Raw genomic sequence first — 21,411 nt, 5'->3', positions numbered from 1 at the left:
TTACAGAAGTAGTATTTTCTGTTTAATCACTTTTTACTACAGTATGTCACCAGGTCCTTTCATTCCACTGTAAACAACCCTTAAATCTTTAACTCAGGACACCAATAATGTTTTCAAATTTCTTTCTTTTTTCATATTTCATGTTAATTTCCCCTAACAAGCTTTATAAACAGAAACATTACAATTGTCAGCTTCTTGCCCGGTCTTGCTTTAAGGTTCGTAAACATCGTTGGTGCTCTTTGATTACATTATCCTGCTGCCTGTCCTTTATTTGCTTTCAGAGCTGTTTCATTTTTACTCTTCCACTATCTGCAACTTAGCTTGTCAACTATTATTAAACTTGAAAACTCACTCAGCTGCCAGAGAAGCAAGTACCCTGACTTTGACAAATTTAATAGGATTAGTTCTTTCAGAAAGGACGTCAGCACCAAAAAGGACTGTTCTCATCTCAATGCTAAAGTACATCTCTTTTATGCTATACTTGAGCAAGTTATTAGTTATCGCCAAGATAATTTTGGACCTTTCAAGCCCTATGTCATTAATCCTCTTCATACACTGAATACTTGGAAGGAAATCAGCTATCTTACCATTATATTCATGTAGAAAACAAACCTGAAACTGCACCAACAGAAGCTGCTCAACAGATCTCAGTACTCAGCGTGCTCATTTTGACCATGTGTCCTGCATTGAGAAACCTTGTATTTTTCTGCTATGACATTTAAATATAAATTCCTTGTGTCCATGCAGGCCATCAGTCAGATGGGGTTCAGTCAGCGATACTACACAGCAATCACAGAAATGAGGAAGCACAGTTAATCGCCTGGATTATTACAATGTGAAAACATTTTGATATATTCCACCTGTCCTGAAGAAAATGTAACCGTTAACGTGGATTTCCAGATTACTGATTTCCTATACAGCGGGGACGGAGACCCCCGCACGGGCATTAACCGAGGCGTTTTGCAGAGATTTGTTTCCAGCGGGGCGGCAGGCGGGGTGACAGCGCGGGCTGTACTAGAGCAGCGCTGGGACTCGCGGCAGGTGCGGAGCAGCTCCCGGGCCGGGCGGGCCGCCCGCAGGCACGGCGGGGCCCGCGGTCCCCGCGCAGCGCGGCAGCGGCACGGCCGGGCCAGGCACCGAGCGGGGCAGAGCCGAGACCCGCCGCCGCCTCCACGTGCACCCGGTGCCGCGGCGGGGCCCGGCCGAGCACAGCCGGGCGCGGCGGGACCTGCCGGCGGACTCTGCCCGCACCGCGGTGGCGGCGGCACCGGCACGTGTCTCGCCGTCCGCCGGGGGCATCGCCGGCGGCACCGCCGACCCTCGGGCTCCCGCCGGGGTCTGTTCGCGAAGCAGAGCGCTGCACTGCACCCGTTACCTCAGCTGCTGCTGCTGCTGCTTCTGCTCCAGCTTCAGCTTCTTGGCTTGCGGCTCCCCCGCTGCCATCTTCGCGCTGGGCGGCGTGCGGCGCGCTCCGCTCCCCTCGGCCCGCCCGCCGGCCCCGGCCCGCCCCCCCGCCCGCGCCGGCAGCGCCGCCGGGGGGCGGGGGCAGCACGCGCGGCCGCGCCGGGCGCTGACGGGGCGGGGAGCGTCGCCCGCCGTCCCTCCCAGCCGCGCTGCCGCGGCGCCGGCACGGGTGGGTTTAGCGCCGAGGGGCCGGCCCGGGCCTTGCTCGCCGGCGGGATCGGGCGCTGGGGGCGCCGCGGGGTAACCGCGGCCGCGGGGCCGGGAGGGTGGTCCGTTCCCGGGCGCTCGGTGCAGGCAGCGCCCCGTGCAGGCAGCGCCTCGGCCGCCCGCGCCTGCCCCCGGGGCGGCCCCGGCGCCATCTTGGCCGCTGCCCCGGGAGCGGGCCGGGCCGGGCCGGGGAGGTACGTGGGGCGCGGGGCCCGGGCCGCGTGGTGGGGAGGGAGTGGCCGGGGCCAGGCAGGGGCGACGTCCCTGCCAGCGGCGGTACTGGGAGTCTGCCCCGCAAATCCCAGACTTCCCTATTTACCCGCGCCCGTTTCCGTTTTTCGATTCCCGTTTAAATACTGAGTCGTTGCCGCGTTTGAATAAACCCCCCCGTTGTGCTGGGCTCTGGCGGGGTGCGGAGCGGTGCGGGTTGAGAGCCGCTACTTGGGACTGCGCTCGGGTCGGGCCCTGTGCCGGGCCCTGTGCCGGGGCCTGCCCCGCTCAGCTCCGCCGTGAGGAGCGCGGACGGGGCTGTGCACCGGGCGGGCGGTGCGGGTGGCGGTCGGGAGCCGGCCCGGGGCCTGGGCAGGGTCCGTGCCGGGGCCGCCGTTCACCTGAGCCCCGGGCAGGGCTGCGGTGCCCGGCTCGCCTCGGCCGCTCCTGAGCAGCGTTGCTGCGGGGTGTGCTGGTTCTGGCCGTGCTGGACTGGCTTAATAGCAAGGGGCCCTGTGAGTGCAGATGTGCATCATTTGCGCTGGGAATCAGTGAGTCCATTACCATCCAGCACTGTGCACGATACGTCGCTGCTGCCCTGCTCAGTGCCCAGCCGTAACGGCAGGGAGGTTGTCGCTTCTCGTTTCAGTTCTCATCTGCCCTGAAGTAGCAATGCACTTGCCATCTTTTTGGTATGATGAATGATTCGTACCCATTAGATGTTGATCAAACTGGAGGAATAGCTTCACTATTCTGTGGCTGTTCTATACCATTCTGTAGCTATTCCATAATCAGGTGAAAAAATCATACTTGAATAATGAAAATTCATGTTCATAGCAGGTAGACTGCAGCATGGGAAAAGAAAAAGCTATTTCGCAAGAAAAGCACAAACAAATTAAATTACTCATGCAAGAGGTAAAATGATGAAAGAAATGTTTTACAGAAGAACTGACTATGCCAACCAGGAGATTAATTCTGCTGGCAGTTCCCAGCAGGTTTGAGTTGTACATAGCTTCTCATTTATTAAAAAAAAAAATATCTGAATGATATTTTACTCTAAATGTCTAGTGTTTAATCTGTGGTGTATTGGGTGCTGACTCAAAACCAGAAGCAAACCTGGTTTTGGAAAAGAAACAACCGCGGGACAAACAGGTTCTTTCCTGTCTGCATGCACATACCTGAAAATTCCTAGCAAATGGCAATTAAACATTAAGACTACTCCATGCCCTCTCCTGCTTAATTTTCCTGTTCTTATCCAGAAATGAAATTTCCTGTTGTGTATAACAGCTGTGCACCAGCCTAGTCCCAGTTACTCTATCATATAAAGCTCTCCTTACAAACAATTCTCATTAAGAATCTTTAATAAAAACCTCATGAGGATTCATGAAAAAGAAGTGGAAGTCCTTGAGGTAGAGAAGTTTGAACAGCAGATGACAAGTGGCAGCTGCACTTCATGGGTGTAATAATGGGAAGAAACCAAATTAAAACTTGTTTAAAATGTGAAGTTCCTTCCTTTTATTTCCCATTAACTTTCTCCCAACAGCTTCCCATATAGCTTTAAAAAATAATATCTGGAAGATAGGTTCAATCTTTTTTATGCTTATTCAACACAATGCATGAGAGGCAGCTTTTTAACAGGAGCTTCTTAGAAGGTCCTTTAAGACAGTATTTGGGAGACTCATTCATGTAGGATAAAAGAGAAGGGAAAGAAGGTACAAATGTGCCTTCTTTCTGCCATGTGCATTTGGGAAGGGTGTAGTGAAGTGCACACACACGAGTAAGAGCTGGGTGCCACAGCAGAGTTCCAGTGGTACTTGCTGGCTCTGATCTAGTATTTCAGTAGTGCATGACTCTTTGGTGCTGTGTTTGTGCTTCTGGAACCTCAAGTGCATCTTAAAATAGAGCCTGTGAAAGAAAATAGTATAAGGCTTTGTAGCAGTGTCGAGCCAGCCAGTCAGACTTACTGGAGCAGGGAGTTGGGAGAGCATCGGCGGAAAACATCATCACAAAGGACTACCAAGTTGAGGATTTTTTTATCCTATGATAGAATCCTGCTGCCTTGGCCATTCAGAGTTCTTCATGTGTTGATTGGGATATGAGCATAATCATCAGTCTGTTCCTGAAAATGCCATTGACAGTAAATACTCGACAAGATACTCACTTTGCCTGTGTCCATTTTGTTCTCTCTATCTACTCAGTGCTGCTTTCAGAGAGTGAATTTCTTAAGTAGTCCCTTAGTAGTTCTAAAGCTTCTGATTCAGTTGTAAGTTGTTTTAGAAGTGTTCCATCTTCATGTGAAAATACAGTTTTAGCGATGAATTTGTAATTGTTTTGCTGTGGGGATTTTTTACAGAAACTCTTGTTTCTGCAGTGAAGCTTTCCATTCTTGCAGGTCCCAAATGGAACTGCAGTTATTTGGGATCTAATATTGTTTGATTATTCAGTACTTAATATTGTTTTGTTGATGGAACTGGAACTGTCTTCCAGCACTTGGAAGATTTATACTGGAACTAAATTGAACAGAGGCACCATAAAAATGTATTATTGGAAAGCTCATCAGTCAGTAGATGAAATGCTGCACAAATTCTCATGCAGGCTGTAATTGTTACTGTTAAAAGCACAGAGGAAGTTGCAAATTTTGTTATGGATACCAAACACTGATTTAAGAAAATTTCAGAGTATTCTCAGAGGGCTACTTCCTTTTAAAATGAATTCCAGAAAGTTAAGTGCTTTAAGTGAGAGTAAAGATAAATGTATACTGAGCATCAGGAAAGCAAAGTATTTAGTCTTTAATTGGGATGATCTTGCTGATAAAATATGCCTCTGAGTAGTTGTACAGACACAAGCACTTCATGGTGCTGAGTAGATACAGAGTTTTGCTTGACTGACAGAGAGGGACACCAGGCAATTCTTGAGAAAGGCTGCAAAAATGCTTTTACTTTAGTGTGCAGACACCTAAGCCGTGGGCACCTTATACATAAAAGGAGTGGTGACACTTGAGCAGCAACAGTAAGATACACAACAGGAGCCTGGCAAAAGCTGCGAAAGTACAAAACAATCTCATTTTAGTAAACCTGAGAATTCCAGATTTATCGACTTCAGCTGCTAATGTTGTGTCACGCTGCTCCAGCCAGTTACGCAGTATGCCATTTGACTGTCTTGAAAATGTCATTCAGGTATTTAATAGGACTTCTCTTCATCAGGATGGCTGGTTTGAGAGCAGTGAATGGGGTTGAGGAGGTCAGAACAAAGGTTTTCTAGTTTGACACATCTGTGGCACATTGTGAATTTATAAGAAAAAGCTAAAGTACTGACCACAGCTGGTTGTGACAAAAATACTGGCTTTAAAATAGAACTGCCTGTTTTAGCTTACTTCTTTCTCCAGATTACTTTAAGCATTTCATTACTTTCCATTCACTTGTCACTAGAAGTTCATTTCCACAAATACATAACAGAGAATCAGACAGTCCACTCCCACTAATCCTTCCACCCTTCAGAGCAGCTATGCCAAATGCAGGGAACATGGGAGCTCTGGAATACTTTCCCAGTGATGGTCCCATTTCAAGCTGTTTTCTGTAGTTAGCACTGGCTCTAAAGGGCATTGCAGAGGTCAGTGATAAATTCCTCCCTTCCTGGTTCCATAGCTTTTGCTGAAACTCAGCTCAGTGTTATGGAAAAGCAGCTGGTAACAGTATTTCTGCATTGATTACATTTTAGACTACTTAATTGTAGCTGAGGTCAAGCATGTGCAGTCAGTGTTTTTCCCATGCTCACAGCCTCTCCCTCTTGCCAATGGGCTCCACTTTTGTCTTGGGAGCCTGCTGTGACCAGTCCAGATGTTTCTGTGCCAAGAATTTGAAAATCGGTAACACTGCAAATCCAGATTTAGTCAAAAGACAGATGTGGCAACAGCATATTGAAGGCTCCATAATTAAAATACTTTTTTCTTCTGTGAGAACTTCAAATTCTGATAACATGGAAATGACTGAAAAGAATCATGTGGAGTTTCAGGTGTTAGAGCAAAGATGGGAAGTCTGTGAGAAGCTGCAAAACCTCTCTGGGCTGCTTGTTGCTGCAAAGCTTGTAAGATGCCTTTCAGTCAGGCAGTAACTGTATGGATGCCTGTCAGCCTACTGAAAATGAGCTTGATGGGCTTGCTCTGGCCAAGAGATGCAAATAATGATTCTTGTACACCTTCAGTCTGCTCTTAGGTAGGCCTAAAAGCAGAGAGATGGGAGGCTTGTCCTTTTCAAATAGTCCTAGAATAACACCTTACATAGAGTACCTTACATAGAGATGCTGACATCTCAGGGAGGTATATGTGTACACTGCTACACATAGAACAACCTCATGATTTATAAATTGGTGGTGTGCTTTTGCTACTGTTTTTTTTAAACTTAGGAACTTTGTTTTAAGACCTTTACCCTCAAAGTGCTGCAGCTCTTAATATGCTTTGCCGTTTGACCACAAGTAGTGACCTGTTGGTGTGAGGAATTTTACTGTTAATAGATGGATTTCTTATGTTCAGCCTTTTTCAGTCCTTTGGGTTTTTTCAAGTGTAATGTTCTGATAAGACAGGAAGCTGGGGTACTGAGAAACTAATTCAGGGATCTTTACATGTATGAAATTAAGTCTGACACTCAAAAACAGTGTAGCAGGGAAATCTTTAGGATTTGAAGCACTGTGAGAAATTTTTGTTAAATAATAGTTTGCATAAGATATTTTTGTAGTAGTACCAGTTCTGAGATATCCAACATGATATCTATCTAAGCCGATGCCAATTGCTTGAGAGTGTGTGGGATAAATCAAATTACTTAGTCTTGTGTATAATAGTCTGATGTCCCCACTGCTATAAGAGCTTCTTTATTCTAGTCAGCACTGGGAGGCGAACTGACTGAGCTGCCCCTTGGCTGATACAGCAGGGCTGGTGGCTCTGGGGCTGCTTGCTCTGCACTTGAGCTGCAAGGAGAGAGCTTCAGTTTTCCAGAGCACTTCAAATTAGCAGCAAATCAGTGTAGTGCTAAAACTTGTGAAGGAATAAAGACATATGTCAGGGGGTTTGAAGGGAACTCTTACATTGGAAGCAGGTAATGATGTATCATGGGAAATCCTGTTGTCATTATCTTCTTGCTAGAAGATAAGGTAGGCAGCTAGGTGTGATTTTACTGTTCAGTTTCCACAGATACTAAAGAGCTGTCATCTGCCAAGTTTGCTACTCCTGTTCCCCACCAGGCCACACAAACACTCATACAAACACAGCTGGTACCTGGGCAGCTTGTGGTGGATGAGGAAACAGGAGCAGTGGCCCAATGTTACTGCCCCTTTTGGCTACCCATGGCCTCTCTTGTTTGCATATCAAGTCATGGTTTCATATCCTAAGTGGAACTTCAGGCAAAAGAAGGGGCCCTGCTAACACCGCCATTTGGCGTGCCAGGAGCTCGCTGTGATTCTGTTGCTCTGCTGCACAGCTGTGCTTTTATTTAAAAGTATATTGTGACAAATGCAATCACTTCTGATCTGTAGATCAGTAGAATCTCTTGAACGGTAACGGCAGGACATTTGCTAGGGCTTAAAAACACTGTCACACATGCTGATAAACTTTGTCTGGGTATTGTTGGAAGCTGCCTGTGGTCCAGCACAGCTCCTCCAGAGCAGACCATAGATCAGATCCTCTGGAAATGGGGTCCTCCCAGTGCTGCTTGTACAGAAACTCTCAGGTGCAGCTTTGTGTACATTTACTAGGAATTGGGTCTTATGTTTGTTAACAGATATGCTATTGTATCCATATTAAAATGTACAGAGATCTATTCTAAGCTTTATAGCTGATCACCTTCATACATTTGGGCCGCTTTGGTGTGGAACAATACTGACATTCAGTGGTTGATTATACTTGCCACCACTGTGTGACTATCCAGGAGGTTTTGAAGGGGTTTAATGTTCAATGCTGGCTAAATTCAGAGCATGTTTAGTTGAACAGGATTAAAGCAATTGTGTCAGGGCTTCTTTATAAAAATGCTGTCCTCACAGTATTAAAATTGCCAGTTTTTTTAACAAACTAAATTAGAGATTAATTTGGTCCACTAGTAACACTTTCTAGCTTTGTTTCCTTTCCCACTCTTAAGCAAACTGGCAATCACAGTTTCTAAAAGAACTTCGTCTTATGTACCATATTGGCTTAGTTGGATTTTTCTGTCCAAATTTTGACTATTGATCTTCCGTGTCTGCCATGAGAGACAGTGCGCTCTTAGCAGGAGGCATCTAAGACCTGGCAAGGCCCCAGTGAGGATGGGCACGTTGCTGTCATGCATGTGAAGGAGCAGCTGGAGTTTAGATTTTGAAAAGTTGGATCTTGGCTTCCTTCCCACATCTGCTGGCTTAGGTGGAGGGGAGTAGCACACTGACAACCTTCTTGAGCTGTCCTTCTTCACCGTCTTTGGTGAGCTTTGGAAGACATACTTTTGTTTCATCAAAATCTGCAGGGCCAGACTGTTTTTCATTGTTACAAGTGTGTTGGGAGGTCAGTCTAGTACTCCGTGCAGTTTAGATTCAGACACAGCAACAAGAGCTCACACTGGATGGAGCTAAGTGCTTATTCCAGTATTCTGGAGTAAGACTTAGTCATACAGTGGACACCTGAAAATCTCTGTGGGACTGGGCCATTTACATGAGATGCTTCCATGCCATCTTCACACCAGTGTGCCAGAGTCAACATTAGCAAAGGAGAAAATTTTATCTGCATTTTATGGCATGGTCCTAGCCAAACATAAGATTAGTAAGAACTATGATGCTTTTTGGTAGATGCATTTGGCTTCTCCTGGACATGCTGAGTAGTTTTCCTGTTTCAAGGTGTAGGTGTCCAGTAAGTGTTTGGTCTCCTTCCAGTCATGTTTGAATTCCTCCAAAGACTAAATTTCAGTTCAGGACACCTCCATTGCTGTTATCTGTCCGTTTCTGGCACCTGCCTTGTGCCAGCCCAGTAGAACTCTCTGGCAATATAATAACTTGTATTAGGAAGCTGATCTGACTGGAAACTCCTTTTGCTGGGTTAATTTATGGCTGGGCCACTTTCCTAATGTCAGTAATTGCAGAGTCATAGACTTGCTCAAATCAATGCCTTAAAGGCAAAAGGGGATGAATAGCCAGTGTCAGGGTCAGCTTCTTCAACTACAGAATAAATCTGTGCGTGATATAAGTGCCAGATTGACTTCACCTTGAGATGCCAGTGCTTGGGTTACTGTTTTGTTTGTTTTCCAAGCCTGAGTTTAAACTTGGAACTTATTTTTGTCAGAGTATCATTATATTGCAGGTCAGCCAAAGCATTATATCTGTCTCATGTAAAGGCTGAACAGATAAACTGAAATCTGCTAGCATTTGTCTCTTCTGTAGATAAGGAGATAGTTTATTCTCTTCATTTGTACCAACAACTTAGGTTACTTACTATCTCATTGAAAGTTGAGAAATAGACTGGGAATTAGCTTTTACAAAAGGCAGCTAAGCTTCTTGCCCCATGAATAAAATGAAGGATCAGTGGCTGAGGCATGTTATTTGTAAATGTTTAAAGACATAAGGAAAAACAGTTACATTTCTTGTCTGCAGTTTATAGTCCCCTTTTTCATGAGTGGGTTTTTAAATGAAAAACGTTTTATGTAAACGTATTTCATGTGTGCCAAGCACGTTTGAGGCACTTTTATTCATTAAATCAGATTGAGACTCCTAGTTTTGTGTACTTTTAATGAATTCTGACCCTTTATCCCAGTGCAGCTTGGCACAGATCATAAAACTAAGCAGCCAGCAAATGAAAACCACTTTTGTAGTTCAAGAGCTGGAAGCTGACAAGCTAAGGAGCTGTATCTTTAAGATGGTGCAATTCTAAATTATGTGTGTAACTATCAGGCAAACTCCTCTGCCATAGGAAACTATTTACAAGTTACCCTTACACGTCAGCAGGCATGTTTAAGTGAGTGCCAACTCATGAGGCAGCTTTTCTTTGAGAAATGAATTGCAAATACTAAATAGGGGTGTAAGTGGACATCAGGGGTGCTTGCTTCTTGCTTACATTGTGATACACGTTACCGACTTAATCCACTGGGAAATAGTTTCTGGTGAAAGATTCCTCTAAATAAAGAAAATGCAATTTAAAGAATAGCAGCAAAGCAGATATTTTTCCTAAATTCACAGTGCATGTTAATAAAGAGTAACCATTGTAAGAAGGGGATTCTGGAATAAGAAATATAGTCAATCCTTTTGTTTATTTTAACTTCTTTGAATGTGTTTTCAACAGAAAATGATCCACAGCCTGTTTCTTATAAACTGTTCTGGTGATATATTCTTGGAGAAGCACTGGAAGAGCGTTGTGAGCCAGTCTGTGTGTGATTATTTCTTTGAAGCTCAGGAGAAAGCAATCGATGTAGAGAATGTGCCTCCTGTCATCTCAACTCCACATCACTACCTCATCAGCATCTATCGGGATAAAATCTTCTTTGTGTCTGTCATACAGACAGAAGTGCCACCACTCTTTGTAATTGAATTTCTGCACCGAGTAGCAGATACTTTCCAGGTCTGTCACCATTAAATAATTTTAAAATCCAGTATCTGAAGGGGGCCTACAGGGAAGCCACAGAGGGCCTCTTCATCCGGAATTGTAGGGGTTGGACAAGGAGCAATGGGTACCAACTGAAATAGGGGAAGTTTAGGTTACATATTAGGAAAAACTTCTTTATTGTGAGGGTGGTAAAGTACTGGAACAGGTTGCCCAGGGAGATTGGGAATGCCCCAACCCTGGCAGTGTTCAAGGCCAAATTAGATAAGGCCTTGAGCAACCTGGTGTAGTTGGAGATGTCCCTCTCTAAGACAGGGAGGGTTAGGACTAGATGATCTTTAAGGATCCTTCCAACCTTTAACATTCTATGATTCCAAAACAATTCCAGGGGATTTTTTGTATAAACTTATTTTAAAGAAAGGTAATAAACTCTTCTGTCAGTGACTTTCTCCTCTGCAATTTTTAAGTCAAGCACAGGTTTATAGATTACAAAGGAAAAAATGGTATATTATGTGTACTTGTTTGATTTTATAGTTACTGGTGCATAGGCAAATCCCACTTTGTAAATGCTGGGGTTTTTCTGTAGGCTCATATTATGTAGATGGGCAGAGGGATCGTGTGGTCAGGCAGCACACACTGTGGGGAGAAAAGGGCTGTGAAGCATCAATCACTTCTCAACCAATTTCATGGATACTGTGAATGAAGGACCCTCTGTGAAGATTGAGCATTGCCAAAAGATAGTCTCTTTATTTTATGAGAGTCTTCTAACTGGAGATGTGTTAGTGTTCACAAGAGGAAGGACCTTTGGGACATATATAGTCGTAAATCAGATTACATTCATTTTGCTGTTTATGCTTGTCTTTATTTCAAATTGGACGATAAATGTAACCTTAACATATGCCCTCAGACAGTAGAAGTAGCTAGTCAGTTTAGGCACTAAAATCCCTTCAGATATTGGAGGGTTTCTGTAAGAAAAAACAAACAAACTTTCTTCTGCAAAGCATTTTAATAGGAATAAAAATCCTCTCTTTTGTAATCTCTGAATTTGTTTAGGATTACTTTGGCGAATGTTCTGAAACTGCAATTAAGGACAATGTGGTAATTGTGTATGAGCTTCTAGAAGAAATGCTAGACAATGGCTTTCCACTGGCAACAGAATCTAACATACTGAAGGAGCTGATTAAGCCTCCCACAATTTTGCGCTCTGTTGTCAACTCCATCACAGGTATGAAAATAAATTTTCAGCAATGACTGGCTGTTTAAAAAAAAGTCCCATAATTTCTCATAGTTAAAAAGTAATATGTTGGTGTGAATCTGTAAGGTGAAGCCACTATCCTGCCACTTCACATAAGTAGGAGTTGAATAAAAACAACTCCCTTCTCATTTGCAGTTTATGCCTGGCTCCTTTGCTGTGCCCGGTGCACTGTCTGGTCCAGCCACAGCTGCTGGAGTCCCTCAGGAGTAGCAGTTCCCAGCAGAGTCAGGACATACTGGAGACAGGTGCTCCAGGACTGGTACAGAGCTCGCCCCAAGCCTTGAATAACTGTGGGGCATTGGAAAAGGTTAAGCATTTTATAAGAAGTCATTATAGAAAGGTATATAATAGATGCCTAATAAATCTTTGTTGTCTGGGAACAGATAGCATGAAGGGAAGCAAATAGTCTGTCTTCAGCCTCTACCCCATCCCCCCACCAATCAGCATATGGATTCATATGGATTCGATTTTGGAGCTGATTTCAGGGTGTTATAAATGGGTCTTTCTTGCAGTGTTGGAGCCAAATGTCTGTCAGCTGAGCTGGTGGAATCTGCTTGTCTGGCAAGCGGGTGCAAGGGAGGAGAGCCATGAGGTGTCACATGGGGTCAGAGATATGGGAGATGTTTGCCTGTACATTGTGTTAGGGAAGGGGAGTAGTTGGGCTGCAGGGCCACACAGGTAGTACTCAGAGGAGCTGGTCTTTTAGGTGGTACATACGGTTTAGTCTTTGAGTATAAACCTCATCCATTTTAATGTCAGTTATTTGGGGTTTGGTTAGGGTTTTTTAAACTGTAGATTTGGATGGCAGTATTTACACTTATGAAAAATATTACATTAATGGACTAGATGGACCACTGTAACAGGAATTAAGACTCACAAAACCAAGTGTTGCAACATGAAATCCTCTTGTTTTATCTAAAGCCTTATTAGAATTCCCTAGGAGCCTAAAGTGCCTGCCCAAGGCAGCCTGCATCTTTTGACTGTCAACAGCTCAGTGCTGAGCAGGTGGAAAGAGCAGCCTGAGAGCTCTTCTACCTACCTGGCCTGACAGCCCAGCCCTTGCTGTACCCTGCAAGGCTGCTGAGGGACAGCCATGACAACTGCTCCCCTACAGAGATGTTTGAGAGTAAGGAAATGGTTGCAACTCCTCTCCAGCACATATAGGGGTGCACTTTAGGAAGCATTGGTTGGGGGTTTTTTGTATGTGTGAGTTCTGCTAGCTCAAAAGAATGAAAACTTCTGTCTTCTGCCTGCTAGGACAGGGCCTGCCCAGCAGGTTGCGTAGAAATTACACACCCTAGCCACCAGCTTCTCAGTGGAGCTGTCTCACGTGGCAGGACACACTACCACATGCATTGCACTAAAGGGCACAAGCAAGACTGAGCTGTGGTTCTGTCCTGAGACCTACTTCTAACAGAGGGAGTTGTTTCCACTGTGCTGGGATTCCAGGATCAGTCACCTAATCCCTGGAAGCTAAAAGATTTTTTATTTTTTTTTACTTTTTGAAGCATCATCAGTTTATACCTAGGTAGCTGAGGAAACCCTTTTCTCTTGCTGGGTGGTAGTGAGAACCAAGAGCTGAGGGTGAGAGCAGGGCAAGCGGGGCCATGGCATCATTGGTAAGGAGCCTGGAAGTTGAGCCAACAGGTCAGGGGTGGGATCAGATGATAACAGGTCATCTGCAGCTCAGTGATTGCCAGTAATATCCATCAGAATGGGACAGGTCAAGTCTGTGGGGCAGGGTCTGGATTGATTTGGCACATGGGTCAGGTGTAGACATGGCTGTCGTGTTGCTGCAAGGTAGCTCAGACGGGTACCAAGGGTGAAAGCCTCAGCCTAACAACAGCTCCCAGGAAAGATTGTGGGAGCCCTCCCCTAAGGCTTCTTACATGTCTTTCTTCCTAATGACTCTTACTTGTAAATCAGCCCTGAAGTCAGGCAGCTACAGGTCTCAGGAAAAGGGGGAAGTGGGCTTAAGGCCCTCACAAGGACCTGTCTTGAATTACAGTGATGAAATCCTTCACAGGATCTTGCCCCACTTCTACTCCCACTCAAAAACCTCCTGCTGACTTAAGCCTTGGGTTTTGCTGTGTAAAATACAATCTGAAAGGTGTTAAGTCTGGACACATGGTTGAAGTGCCTTCACATCACCTCACAAATAACATTATGATGGTCCAGGTCTGCAGTTCTTGAGGGCAAACCTTGCTTTGATTCTTAATTTTGGCAGTTGAAACATTCCTCTTGTAATTAACTACTGATTTTGAGTTCCTTTCCTTTTTTAAGGCAGTAGCAATGTGGGAGACACACTTCCCACTGGACAGTTGTCCAACATTCCTTGGCGCAGAGCAGGAGTAAAATACACAAACAATGAAGCCTATTTTGATGTCATTGAAGAAATTGATGCGATTATAGACAAATCAGGTAAGATGCCTTGCAAACTAATTTTTGGTTGTTGAATGTGTTTACATACAGTTTCTGATGTATAGAGAGAATACAGTCCAACCTATTTTTTGCATGCTTTGTATACATGAGTGTATATCTTAGATAAAAATACACCATTTAAAATGATGTGCCCAAATGTATTTTTTCAGCTCATCTTAAAACAGCAATATGCTCTGGGCTGCTTCAAGAACATTCACAAGAAATACTCTGTACTTGGATGTTTTCTGTTTGTATATTGATTATCTCATAACAGCTATAAATGGAAAAATAGTAGTTGAATTTTTAAATGTGATGAGAAAATTATCCCCTACTCTTCCTGCCAACGGTGTTCTGTAGTCCCTGTAGGCCCTCAAATGAGCAAGACAAAAGCTTTCATTAGCTTTCTACAGCTAGCAAGATAAACTTGGTACAAAATAGCTGGACAGTATTGTTTTCTTTATATGTAAACTAGAGCCAGATATCATGAAGCATAATAATACTCCTTTCTTTTCTGTAAATAAAACATGCCATCTTCAAATACAAAGGTCTTAATTGTGAGATTTACCTTTAAGAAGGAACCAGGGAATTTGTGTGCCAAGAAGTATTAAATAACTGATCCAAAAGAAATCTGCAATGGTGTGGGCAGGAACCTGCTGTTTTGTTCAGTATTGGGGCCATCAGTTAGCAATGCTGAAGGCTACAGGACACCAGTTTGTGGTGGTCTGGGGCAGGGAGCAAATCTCTGATTTCTTCATTCAGTGCTGCTGCTCTAGCAGTGGTCAGTGTTGCTTTGGTTCCAAACACCACCTCAACAAATGCTTTGGCTGCCACTGAACTGGATAGTCACAAATATCTATTGTGCGGCTTTAACTATCTTGAAGCTAAAAGAGGTCAGAACATGCCGATGATGCTGTTACTCTCCTTAGCTCATTAGGATTCCCAAGGGTAGTACAAGTGCTTAGTCTGAGGACATACAAGCAAGACCATGGTGTCTTTCTATGTATATTCCAAGGCAAATCAGTGTCCATCAAGTGTTTCAATTTCCTGCTGAGGATCTGCTGCAGTAGTCATAGCTACTGTTTTCTGCTTTGATCCCTTGGGAACTAGCAATGCAAGGGTCTTTCTTCCTAACCTTCACCGAGACTGAGAAGCAGATAAGGTGTTTCCCCTGAATAGCAATGGTATCTTGTTTCATAGGGATATGGTTAACTGCTTTAACCTGAAACAGGATCCCTTCTTTTCAAACAAAGTATAAAGCCACTCTTTCTCCTTCCCCCTGATTAGATGAGCAGTAGTTTCTCTCTATCTTCTAAAATTACCTTTGCTTGTGGGGCTAATTAATTAGTCCTGCTTATGCCTTTCTGTTCTTATAAGGTATGTAAGGAAATGAGCATTTCCTGGGTAAATTGCTTGGTATTCTTGCTTTAGGTTTTGGGGTTTTTTTGCTATAGATTTTCTTAACATCAAGATGAATCCCAATGTTAAATAAGCCTTGCTTGTGAAAGCCAAGGTTAGCTGGAGCTTTATAGCACAAACTTACTGCATTTTGATGTTAATTGTTTTGATGTGCTTCAACTTCCCTGCACCACAACACAGCTTGCTAGTTTTCTCTAGACCAGAGACAGGGATGAAAGAAACGAAGATTCAGAGCTCACATATTCTGAAATTCTTATTTGCTTATTGCTGGCAGCCAGTTCAAGTACATCCAGTACAAGTCCTGTGTAACAGCTGGCACAAGTGTAATTAGATGATTTGGGACAAGCTGTTTGCTCTGGCTCATGTAGTTTAGCAAGCTGCCCAGGACACAGGTAACTGCAATGACCTTTCCTAGCTGGGCCTGGCATGTTCTTGAGTGTTGTGCAAATGTCATCTGTGCCTTCCAGCTTCACTTCACCACATCTGTAAGGCCCTTCATAATAATGTTAAGTCATATGTCTGGTTTTTTTCCTTCAGGTTCCACAGTCTTTGCAGAAATCCAAGGTGTTATTGATTCGTGTATTAAGCTCTCAGGAATGCCAGATCTTTCTCTCTCTTTCATGGTAAATTCAGCCTGTTTCTGGGAATCTTACTTGTTCAGGGTTTATTTTTCATAATAATCAGAGTAAAATAATTTGAAGAGCACAATTGCTAGTTCTTGTGTTATACATATGAAAAGTAACAAGTTTTGCATTACATTGTAGGCGTTGCTCAGTAGTCGGAATGGCTTTTGTCTGTACATAAAAACACATTCACAGGAGCTGCTGTACCAGGTCAGATCAGAAACCCATCTAGCTCAGTAATGTGTCTCCAGTAATCACTAGGAAAGGTACTTAGAGCCTAAGAAATAGGAACTGTGTAGAGTTTGGTAGCTAGTTCAGACTGCTTATACGTGATGAGATTTCCCTTACCATTGTGCCACTGCTTCCAGAACCCCCGGCTGCTGGATGATGTCAGCTTCCACCCCTGTATTCGGTTCAAACGCTGGGAGTCTGAGAGAGTCCTTTCGTTTATTCCGCCTGACGGGAATTTCAGACTGATCTCCTACCGTGTCAGCTCACAGAAGTACGTTTTCATTTAGACACGTTGGACCTCCAGATACATCATCTACTGCTTTCCATCTGAGTAGCTGCCCCCTTGTTAAGGGGGGAATTTGCATTGCTCTAAAATGCACGTGCTCAGGTTTTGTCTCATCTGTTGCTCTGTCCCCACTAAACGAAGGAAACCATTTTCAGTGAACTGCGGATACTCAGCAGTCCTTTTTCAGTGGAATGAATCACACATGACAGTAATACAGGGTTATTTATTCCTAGTAATCATTGTTGGTGCTAGGTGCTTTGTGGGTAAGTCTCTGTGTACACAGAGGACTCTGAACTTCATGGAAAGAATAAAGAAAAAAATTCTAAACTGCAGATATTTGCAAACTAAGGCCTGATTTGGCTGGTGGCTCTTCTGAGATTTAGCTCAGTGAGATTGCTCTAAAAAAATAAACAGATGAAGGAAGAAAGAATGGGACACATTATTTGGAAAAAAATAAAGAAAATAAGTTTTTCTTGTGATTACTAATAAAATGAGAATGCATTCGGCTACTGCCTTCTCTTTTCAGCTTGGTGGCAATTCCTGTATATGTGAAACACATGATCAGTTTTAAGGAAAATAGTTCTTCAGGAAGATTTGATGTTACCATTGGACCAAAACAGAACATGGGAAAAACAGTAGAAGGAGTTGTCATGACAGTTCACATGCCAAAGGCCGTACTTAATATGAACCTCACTGCTACACAGGGCAGCTATACTTTTGACCCAGTTACTAAGGTAAGTCTGAAGTTTTTGTTTATTTAAATATCAAAGATGGCATTGGAACAAGTCCTCTCTTTCCCCCTGCTCTTTCACCCCTAATGCTTTTCTTTAGTGGATGCAGCAGTGTTTTGCTGGTAGTTTCAGCCATGATATATTTTGCAGTCTATGTTCTTGAAAACATACCTATCTGGGGAAAATGCCTTGAAAACAGGTAGCCAGAAAAACAGGGAGCAGGAGATGAGAAAAAAATCTCATCCAAAAGATCTGCCTGAAGACACACAAAATAAATAAGGCAAAGTGTCTGAAAAAACATATCTTGAGCTCCTGCTTTCCTGCCTCTAAGTTGGGATATGAGACCTAAATTTCATAAAGCTGAAGCCTTTTTAGTACCCAGGAGCCAATTTGCTGAAATGCAGTCTGAGCCAAACTGTTCTGCTGGCTCTAAGAGCCTGCTCTGAGCTTTCTGCTGCCATTGGAATATCTCAGTCAGCAATTGATTAGAATTTTAAGTGACCTGCTCTCCCAGTAACATTTTATTTCAAAAAAATAGACCTTGATCTTTCTAAAAGGAAAACACCTAAAAACCACTTGAAGTCTGCTTTCTTCTCTGCAGCAATTTCACTGTTTTTATCAAGAGCTGGGATAACTAGGTGGATTGTAACTGCAAAAGTTTGTAGAAGTGGGAAGAACTGAGGTTTTTCTGCATTCATCAGTTATTAGTTTATGGTAAGAGCAAAGAAACCACCTCTTGGAGGTGAATAAAGGGCCCCTTTGGTTCCATGTTTCTCCAAAGCATAAGAATCAATGGCAAACAAGTGACCCTTGTAAAGTTACTCTGGCTTAGACATCTCTGTTGGCTCAGTGCCTTGCTCCCACTCTCCTCATTCTTGTGTTTAAGTTCCTGTGATGTTTTGCTGGTTGCTCTCCTTGCTTGGTGGATCCAGCTGAGCCAAAGTGACATCAGGATCAATCATTGTTCCGAAGGGAACAAGCTGTACTCAGTGCACAGCCCCACTCAGGAGCACTGACAGGGCAAAAGTAAACTTGGGGGAAAAACCGACCCCCTGTCTGCAGGAGTGCTAACCACGCCATCCCACAGCCAGTGGGGTAATTCTCCAGGCTACTTTCTGTACCCAGCCTACAAACTAAAAACTGGATACGAATTTGACCTCAGAGGTTGTTTCCTAGAAAGCTACTGCTACTATTCTTTCCTTCCTGACAAGGTGTTAACGTGGGACGTGGGCAAAATTACCCCTCAAAAGCTACCAAACCTGAAAGGCATAGTGAACCTGCAATCTGGAGCCCCCAAGCCAGAGGAGAATCCAAGTTTAAACATCCAGTTTAAGATACAACAGCTTGCAATTTCAGGTGAGTGGGTGTTACAGAATGAGTAGTAGCAGGAAATGAAGCAGGAAACTGTTATTTGGAGATACTGATCTAAAGACAGCTTGCTCTAAAATTACAAAGTCTGATTTAGCCAAACTTGACAGTTACCCTTGCTGGAAGACTCCATTGCTGGGAATTGTGAATTCCTAATTGTTTTACTCAAGAAAAGGCTTGAGAAGTGTACAGAAGAATGGGTTTTTCTTTATTGACTGGTTGCATTAAACATGCAAATGTATCCTTTTACTGCCTATCAATGGATGATGGTTTAGCATGCTGCCCTTGACTTGCTTTAGCCTTGTACCACTAAAGCCCTCTCTAATGGTCATAAAACTCCATTAATTTTGAAGAATGCCCTTCTATTTTTTCCTTCTGGAGCTGGTTAGTTTTTCATCTTTAAAACAATTTGCAAGTAGAGTCAGAATGAAGCATATATAGTAAATGCAAAAATAAATTTAAAGCAAACAAGGCCTCAGTCTGCAAACACTTAAGCCATGTGAGTTGTCCATGTGTAAAATGCTTCTGCAAGCAAGCTTTGCAGGATTAACACTCTTAACAGTGTGGAGACTCACATTTGGAGAGGCAGTAGATGAGAGCTGGTGGTTGTACATGTGGTACCATTCTGGACAGGGACCAGTCTATGGTCCTTTTTCTTCCTTTGAATAAATAATGGTTAGTTCTTGTGTAAGAACAGAATCCTACAGTTTCCTCTTAAACTAGTTTTAATCCGGCAAAACATAGTTGAACCCGTAGCTGGACACCAGAGATAATGGACCTGCGAGAGAGCAGGAACAGCCCAAAGCTGTAGGTAGTTAAGGGCTACTGGCCTTCCTCAGTTCATAGCAGAGGGGTTGTGGTTCTTGCAATTACAACTTGGAGGGAAGGGAATTCTGAAACTTGTCCTGAAATGAGTGCAGTGTACAGGAGCTGTGGAAGAGACTCCTTTGTTCAGTAGTTTTTTTCTTGCTTATGGAGAAGAGAAAGTAGTTGCCCTGCCAAAACAGCTATGATTAGGTGACAATAATGGTCTCATTGCTATCTCAAACTAGATGAACTTGTGAAAGAAAGGAAAATGAGCTTCCTAATCAATCCTAACATGCTTTAAGAAAATGGGACTTTCAAACAGACTGACATGACTCCTAGCATTCTGCTTTTAACTTTGTACTTGTCTTTGGGTTTTTTTCCAGGACTGAAAGTGAATCGCCTAGACATGTATGGAGAAAAATACAAGCCTTTTAAAGGTGTCAAATATATTACAAAAGCAGGAAAATTCCAAGTCAGGACATGAGAAGATGCTCTAGTTCTAAGAGGAAATTCCCCATAAAAAAACTTGACTGCTTAGTGACTTATGTTGCTATTAATTAGGTGCCAGTTAATTAATAGACACTGATTAGTTTGGGATCAAAGCATTTGTGCACAGCAACTCTTAAAATGAAAGCATAGCTTAGTTTTTCTTAATATGGCTTTAAAATAAGGTACTTTTTTTCTAATACACTTTCACTCTTTTTTTACTGATTTGTTATGCTGGTGAATAGTTTGATAGAGGCAACCCCTAAAATGTCATAAACACTACACTGCCAGTCAGATACCAAAGCTCAGAAGCCAAGCACATTGTGAAGGCCAGACAGGCCACTGGAAAGGTCTGGTGGCATGGTTTGCTGCTGCAGCTGCCTGCAAAGAAAGCTCAGTTGCTCTCACAGCCAGCTGCAAGCTGGCATTCCACAAAGCAGCATGTAATCCCTTCAGAAACAGAACAGCAGTGAGAGGGGAAGGGGTGCCCCAGGGGCCTGGGACATAGCAAGTGTCACTCCTGAGAAAGCTTCTGATGAAGTGAAAAATAATTTCTGTGTTGTTTACAAGAAATCGCCTTTCTTAAGAAGCATTTGCCTTAATCAGCTTTCATTTCTGCCATCTGCAGATGAGCTGATAAAAATAACATCCTGCATTAAATCTGGGAGGTGATTGTTGCTTCGGTAATCCACTTTCTTTCCATTCCATCTTATCATCCCCATGATTTTTTTTAAGAATACAGTTGCAGAGAGTAAGATCTATTTTTTATGTAAAGCCTTTGCTTTGATTTAGATGTTCCAGTAGTTTGAAGTGGATGCCACCAGATCTGTGCGGTGTGTACCTTGGAGTGTAGCTTTTTAGATAGCACAATAGAAGTGTCAAGTGTATTTAATGGTTGTGTGCTTTAATGTCGTGAAATAAAGGGAACTCTACTGCAAATGTATCGCATCTTGTGAAACATTCATGCTGATATAAACAATTCATGATGCTCTTAGGCAGGAGGCATCTGATACACAATTAAATTATTACTGTTTGCTACATCTTTACTGAACATGATCACTGCACAGCTACGTAGAGTTTATAAAAGGCTGTTAGGGCATGGCAGGTAAGGTCCCTTTTGTATTTATTTTTAAATGGAGGACAACTATTATTTTTATGCCATTTCAAAGACTCAACAGTGAGGATGCAAAAGCTAACTGAACTTCTCATTATACAAAAACTTGTTATGTCTCTAAACCAGTAGTTGCTCCACAGTACCCATCAGGTTCCAAACTGTGTGTTTGGCCAGTACACAGTGAGCTGAGTTCAGAATTAAGTTAGGGTGGGATACTGGAGACCTTTTGTTTCCTTAACATGTTTGGCTTACA

General features: G+C 43.4%; 2 protein-coding genes across 3 annotated transcripts in view; one reads left to right on the top strand and one right to left on the bottom strand.

Moving 5' to 3' along the window:
- ADK (adenosine kinase) overlaps positions 1-1,835 on the bottom strand; it is a 270,131-nt gene extending 268,296 nt beyond the window's left edge. Inside the window, exon 1 of the mRNA XM_071564265.1 lies at positions 1,376-1,835. Within this exon, the coding sequence (XP_071420366.1) occupies positions 1,376-1,443 (68 nt within the window). The 5' untranslated portion in view covers positions 1,444-1,835. The remainder of the gene's footprint in view (positions 1-1,375) is intronic.
- AP3M1 (adaptor related protein complex 3 subunit mu 1) lies at positions 1,550-20,987 on the top strand. 2 transcript variants are annotated; one of them, XM_071564261.1, is made up of 9 exons: positions 1,550-1,633; positions 10,163-10,438; positions 11,474-11,645; positions 13,959-14,096; positions 16,050-16,135; positions 16,504-16,637; positions 17,179-17,386; positions 18,595-18,739; positions 19,942-20,987. In XM_071564261.1, the coding sequence occupies exons 2-9, from the start codon at positions 10,166-10,168 to the stop codon at positions 20,040-20,042; spliced, it is 1,257 nt and encodes a 418-aa protein (XP_071420362.1). In that variant the 5' UTR covers positions 1,550-1,633; positions 10,163-10,165; the 3' UTR covers positions 20,043-20,987. The 2 variants fall into 2 exon arrangements, with proteins under 2 accessions (XP_071420362.1, XP_071420364.1); XM_071564263.1 differs by lacking the exon at positions 1,550-1,633 and adding an exon at positions 1,761-1,865.
- The last annotated feature ends 424 nt before the right edge of the window (positions 20,988-21,411 follow it).

The sequence above is a fragment of the Pithys albifrons genome, chromosome 9, assembly GCF_047495875.1.
Source record: "Pithys albifrons albifrons isolate INPA30051 chromosome 9, PitAlb_v1, whole genome shotgun sequence".
NCBI lineage: Eukaryota > Metazoa > Chordata > Aves > Passeriformes > Thamnophilidae > Pithys > Pithys albifrons.
This window is presented reverse-complemented; position numbering and strand designations above follow the sequence as displayed.